The sequence below is a fragment of the Nannobrachium achirus genome, assembly GCF_963921795.1.
Source record: "Nannobrachium achirus genome assembly, chromosome: 17".
Lineage (NCBI taxonomy): Eukaryota > Metazoa > Chordata > Actinopteri > Myctophiformes > Myctophidae > Nannobrachium > Nannobrachium achirus.
This window is the reverse complement of record NC_137824.1, coordinates 55,082,855-55,089,808: the sequence shown is the minus strand read 5'-3', so window position 1 is coordinate 55,089,808 and position 6,954 is coordinate 55,082,855. Positions and strand designations below refer to the sequence as shown.

Here is a 6,954-nt window from a genome sequence, read left to right as displayed (position 1 = left end):
TATGATAAAGCTTATGAGATTCTCTGCCTGAGAAAGGCTTATCAACCATAAACCATTTTGCAAAAATGTTATTGGCCACAGTGACAGAACTATGGTCTATTCTCTTGCTTTCTACGTGACTCTGCCTGGCTGACTCCCTGACTTTCCGTTTGAACGTATCTTGCTTTTTAGTTTGTCCAGATTTGTGTTTGTCTGGTTGTTTGGTTAGTTGTTTGGTTGGTCTGAAAGTGATCCTGTTGGCTAATATTATGGTTCGCCCCACTCTGCCAGTACATTTTGGAACATAACTCTTACAGTAGATGGCACGAATTCCACTAAGGCCAGCCACAGATGGCCACACACCATCTGAGTGTATAGGACAGTTCTTTTCTGTTAAGGAGCTAGGCATAATGGCACATAAAGGAGGAACTTGAATGAATTTCCACTAAGGCACTTTATGACACATGATCGCTAGACACATACACCACCTGAGGCTCCCTGTTAGCATTGGTACTGTAGCTAACCAAGCCTCGGGTGCAGAAGTGTTTCTGGCTGCATCACAACACATTTAAAAAAATGGACATGATTGGACTGTCACCTTACATAGGTTTGCACTTCATCAAAGCGACTGCAGGCAGCCACATGCAGCACCTTGAGCTGCCAGTTTAGCTGCAAAGTTTGACATATAAACCTGTTTTTGGTTGGGTTGCAGGTAGTGTTGAAGAATGCCAGCGAGGTGCCCTAGCCACTTAAACACATTATGTTTTGTTGACCGGAGTCTCCCAGGTTCTGTCCTATGCCACCCTCCTTCCCTCTACACCAAATGTTCGCCCAAGAATAGGGCGTGGTTAAAAGTGATATGACAAAATTTAATGATGATTGATACACAAATCAGTCTTTCTCCAGTCCAAACTATAGAGGAGAGGAGAGGGGAAGTGAACAGGAGGAGAGATTAGAAGTGATGAAAAACAGAGTAACAACAGACAGGGAGAGTAACATGTCTTAATTGATGGATTTATGTGGAAAGAACAAGCACCTCAAACACTGATACCTTTACAGTTGTGCGTGTGTGTATGTAACATGTAAAGGTATGTTTCCTCATGCCATTTGAATTGAATTGAATTGTATGTCCAGACTTATCTAATTCCCAATGCCAGTCTCTTCATGGTGACTGAGTGACAGCAGAGGGAGAGAAGAGGAAAGACAGAAGGTCTCAGTGTGTGAATATAAGGAGGGTCTTTACTGACTGTCAGAATGTTTTGCACCTCACGTGGCTGCTGTGTTATCACCATGCTCAAGGTTGGCAAAGACGAGAACTAACACACATGCACGCACAGTCGCACACGCATGCACACACGCACGCACACACGCACGCTCGCACGCACGCACGCACGCTCGCACGCACGCACGCACGCGCGCGCGCGCACACACACACACACACACACACACACACACACACACACACACACACACACACACACACACACACACACACACACACACAGGCACACACAAGCTTTCCTCAATCCCTTGCACATGCACATCAATACATGTACAGTCATACACACTCACTTATTCTGTTTGTACCTCTCTCCCTCCCTCTCTCTCACACACACACACACACACACACACACACACACACACACACACACACACACACAGCTTTGTGCTGCAATGCAGTGATGACCATGTGTTGCTGACCGGCAGAAATATTGTCTGCAGATATCTGTTTTATTATAATATTGTAGTTAATTAGCTAGTAAGACGCCTCAGGGCGACATGCGACCTCGAGGATGACATTGGGACAGGGATCTCCATATATGGGCATGAAACGTATGTTAATTAGTAAAGCCAATCAGGGCCGGGCGAGTTCTCCATGTATGGGCATAAAAGGGATTCTGTTAGAGTGGTTCCCATGACATCACAACATAGTATATATTTTATGCCCATACATACATACATACCCCTATCTGAACCAGCCACACAGATATGGGCCATGTCTTGGCCCCTCTGGCCAGTATATAACGATGACATCGGGGATCTTCATATGTGGGCATAAAAGGGATTCTGGGGAATACCCATTATATACCCAACCAATAGACTGTAAAAATGTGTACACACACACACTGAGACAATCTGTCACATTTCTCATGGTAAACTGCGAACTTCGGTTGAAATTACATGCACGCTATTTTGTTGAGTAATTGGGGGGGTGTAGACATATAGGCTATTTTTCTATGGAAGTGAGTGACTCTCTTCCACAGAAGGCTCATGGCCTCTCAGTACTCCCCCAGTGGAGGAGGAAGAGGAATGCTTCTTCCTCTCCGTCTCTGTGATGCATCTCTCAGTGTTTTCATCTGCTGCGTCAAGCCTAGCCCGCAAAAGAGACACCATAGCTCAGAGCTGTTTCTCTTTCTTTAACTCTTCCTCTCTTTGCCCCCCACGTGTGTGTGTGTGTGTGTGTGTGGGGGGGGGGGGGGGGGGGGGGAGGCACCTGGGGGGGGGGGGGGGCACCTATACCTTCTTCACGCGCTTATTCAATTGGTTATGATCACACTACATTAAATGCATAGCCCCCAGTGGTAAAAGTACTCATTATGCAGAATGTCCCATTTCAAGTATTCAAAATGTATAGAAATCTTTTGAAAATAGCAGCAGATCTACAAGCTCACAATGCGTCACAATCTCACAATGTGAGCTTGTAGATCAGCTATTTTCAAATGGCCGAAATGTATATTGGGCTGAAGTGGTTAATGTATGTTTTATAATGATAATCAAAATCTACAAAGTAACTAGTAGCCTATAGTTTTCAAATAAATGTAGTGGAGTAAAAGTACAATATTTGGATCTGAGATGTAGTGGAGTAGAACTGAAAGTATGGAAAATGGGAAATACTCCAGTAATGTAAAAGTACCTAAAATAATTTACTTAAGTACAGTACTTGAGTAAATGTATTTAGTTACTTTATACTTATGATCACACTACATTAAATGCATAGCCCCCCACTGACAGTCTGTGTTGTTTGTTTGCATTGTGTGTGTGTGTGTGTGTGTGTGTGTGTGTGTGTGTGTGTGTGTGTGTGTGTGTGTGTGTGTGTGTGTGTGTGTGTGTGTGTGTGTGTGTGTGTGTGTGTGTGTGTGTGTGTGTGTGTGTGTGCACGGCAGCGCCCTCAGTCGGCCAGCGGGCGCAACAGCAACGTATGGCTGCCCGGTCGGTCGGTCGGTGCGTTGCGTCCCCTCCTCCTTCTATACTCGGCTCTCTGGCTCCTCCAGCTCTCATTCACTAGAAGATGGCGGACTGCGCTTCACTATTAGATGAGGAACTCTCTTCCTTCGTCTTCAATTACCTGACAGAAAACTCCGGCAGCCAGGTAAGAACCTGCAGCCCGATGTCCTTCGACATGTCGGGGTTCCCCGTGCCGGGGTCTGTTCTGTGCATGTTATCGTTGGAAATGTTGAGGTTTGTGTGAGCTGGGCTGTCAAGCAGCAGCATCTCCAAGGCTGAAGGCTCGCCGGAGCCGGCGTCTGCTGCTTGTGTGTGTGCGTATGTGCGTGTGAGTGCGTGTGAGTGTGTGAGTGTGTGTGTGTGTGTGTGTGTGTGTGTGTGTGTGTGTGTGTGTGTGTGGCTTGACGTCTGGGTTTCACGTGGAGTCTCTTTTTTAGGGGGAAATGTCATCAATTTTAGGACATCGGTATGCGATCATTAAAACAACGATCGCACGTTGGCTTGTTGTGTTTTCTATTTGAACTTGATCAGTATGCAGCACAGCAGAGGAGCTGCTGCTGCTTGCTGCTGCTTTTGGAGACTTTTCGGCGCATTCGTGGAACTTTTATGTTGTATCGTGGAAATCTTGACACGTGGGAGAAGTGGCAGTAGACACTGAGACAGTGTGGAGCATGTGAACTTGACTGTATGTCGGGGGAAGCATTGTCATCGTATTGTTCTGTACTGTAGCCCCGGCTGTTGCGCAACTTGCTGTGTTTTTCTCTGACTTGGAAGTCAGAAGTGCAAGGTTGAGATGGATTAGATTATATCATGCTGTATTGATGTGAGCCTGTCCGTTGGTGATTATTATTATGTGAATGGGATCTTAACAATATTCCCCCACAATGGATGTTGTAATGTAGATATAGCCTAATAACCAGTGGTGAAAAGTAATCAAGTAAATGTACTTATGTACAATGCTAATACTTTTACTTACTCCATTACATCTCAGATCTAAATATTGTACTTTTAACTCCACTACATTTATTTGAAAACTTTAGTTAGGCATACTAGTTACTTTGTAGACTTGGATTATTAATAGCCTATATTTCGGCAGATCTGCTATTTTCTAAATAGTTTTAGACATATAGGCTTCATTTGAAAGCTTGTGAAATGGGACATACTGCATAATGAGTACTTTACTTTCATACTTTCAAGTACATTTTGAAAACGGGACTTTTACTTGTGTAGCAGAGTATTTCTATATTGCAGTATTGATACCTTTAATTAAGTAAAATATTTGCCTACTTTTCCCACCACTGCTAATTAAATAACAATGCATTACTCCTTCATTGACCGATATAATGTTGCCGACTGTGTAAATAAATAAAACAAATTGAGGGGCGGCTCATCAAAGACATGCATAAATTAAGAAACGTGATGTTTGCAGTCCGTGTCGTGCGCGTCTCACTGCATGGGTAGGCTACTGGGTAGACTACTGGGTAGGCTACAAAGTTGAATAATAACGTGTCCTTCTTCAGTCCTTGATCAGATATTCTTGAGAGTGTAAAATCCTACCACCGTACGGGTCCGTTTGGTTTCATTTGACTCTCGAGAATCTGAGAGGAGAGAGGATGAAAACGTGTCAATGTTTTGACCCGGTTTTCAGTTTGCGTAACTGTAACTCTGCTCTTTACACAACATCATTATGCATAAATAATGTTGCTTAAATACTGTAGCCTAACCTACATTGTTAAAGATGACAGTTGAACTGTAACGTTCGGTTCTACAGCTGGCACTCGTGAGCGATTTCTGATTCTCAAGACATTTTCGCCATCATGAATGCGCACGGATTGCAATGCAGTTCATCATAATCTGATTTAGTAATTGTATCTTAAACATTTGATTTGGTCATTTACATTTTGTTCATGTTAATGACACAGGAGGATTAGCCTATGCGTAGCCTATTGTGATGATTGCTCTGCGATTAATGCTCGATTCTCAAATCTCAGGGACATTCTGTCACAGTTGATCGGAGCTAAGCAGGTTATAATTTGACGTGTGTGTGTGTGTGTGTGTGTGTGTGTGTGTGTGTGTGTGTGGTTATCCAGCATGTGGGCTATTAATATTCCCAGCAGCAGTCACGTGCACATTCAAATATAAACTGTAGTGTCCAACATAGCTACTACTATATAGCTGTGAATAAATGTCTCAACGGCGGTGCCACGAGCCGCGCAATGCACGTTTTTACTCCCATGCCAGCATGCATCATGCTGCTGGATTTTGCCCAGATTAACGGAGCAATTAATAAGAAACAATTAATGCAAAGCAAGCAGTGCATTCCATTTCAATTGCAATTGTATTTATTCGTTTTTTGTGACTATATGAACACACACACGCACGCGCGCGCACACACACACACACACACACACACACACACACACACACACACACACACACACACACACACACACACACACACACACACACATAAGAACAAACAAACACAAAATTAAAGAATACATTGACATTCCTTCCTGGCTGTGTGTGTGTGTGTGTGTGTGTGTGTGTGTGTGTGTGTGTGTGTGTGTGTGTGTGTGTGTGTGTGTGTGTGTGTGTGTGTGTGTGTGTGTGTGTGCGTGGGCAGGTGGGTTTGGGTTTGTGGGTGGGTGTGTTTTTATGAACACGTGTTTGGCCAGCTAAAAAAGCTCCCACTTTCTCCACCATTTAGTTACACACAGCCAAGGTTATCTGTTTTACAAAACGACACAATATGCTAACATTTACACAAGGGCGATTAGGTCTGGTGTGGTGGTGTTCACACACACACACACTCTCTCTCTCTCTCTCTCTCTCTCTCTCTCTAGCTCTGGTCATTGTAATACTACGCTCTGTCCTCGTGACTGGGGTTATTGCTGCAGTCATGTGCCTGCTCTGTGCGTAGTAATGGGCGGGGAGGGGAGCGCTGACGTAGCTGGTGACAGCAGCCCTCCCTTTCTGGGATTCAGCATGTGACTGCTCTGCTTCTCTCTCTCTCTCTCTCTCTCTCTCTCTCTCTCTCTCTCTCTCTCTCTCTCTCAGTCTCTCAGTGTCTCTCAGTGGTGGAACAGTGGCGTCAGTTCAGCAAAAGCTAAGGTATGGCAACCATTCATGTTGCCATACCTTAGCAACAGGAATGATGAATTTATTTTAAGAAGTACATTAAATGTTTTCCCCCTGTAGCCAAGGTATGGCAGTTGCCATACCCTGCCATACCCAATTGACGCCTCTGTGGTGGAAAAAGTACTCATATCTTTTACTTAAAGGGGGCCTGTCACCTAAAAGGTTACTGTCACTTTAAGAATCATCTTAAAAAACAAGTTAATATTTTTATGATGTCCTTGTGGGGATGCCAATCAAATTAATTGTCTGTATAGCCTGACGGTATGACTACTTACTGTACTGGTCAGCTGTTGTTGGGGGGCGAGGGGCAGATTACACTGTGACATGAGCTTCAGACTGTTTCAGACTGTTTTCAGAGATGCTCATGTCACAGTGTAATCTGCCCCTCAACCCCTTTAGGTGACAGTACCCCTTTGATTAAAAGTATTAACTCTGCAATTTAGAAATACTCTGTTACTCTGTTAGTCACACCAAACTACCTATGAGAGTGGAATCCCCATTCCGCCAATGCATTGCAACGGGAAAGGAGTGTTTTTTTGCCAGTAGAGGATTTCTGCAAAAGAGTAAAGTAAAAATACCTCAAGTACTTGTGTAACAGTACTTAGTACA

The 6,954-nt window shown here is 44.0% G+C and overlaps 1 protein-coding gene across 1 annotated transcript in view; it reads left to right on the top strand.

Moving 5' to 3' along the window:
- Nucleotides 1–3,268: 3,268 nt before the first annotated feature.
- ppargc1b (peroxisome proliferator-activated receptor gamma, coactivator 1 beta) overlaps nt 3,269–6,954 on the top strand; it is a gene marked incomplete at its 5' end in the record, with an annotated part of 147,344 nt that continues 143,658 nt past the window's right edge. The window contains one exon of the mRNA XM_080746179.1: nt 3,269–3,349. Coding sequence (XP_080602305.1) covers nt 3,269–3,349 — 81 coding nt within the window. The remainder of the gene's footprint in view (nt 3,350–6,954) is intronic.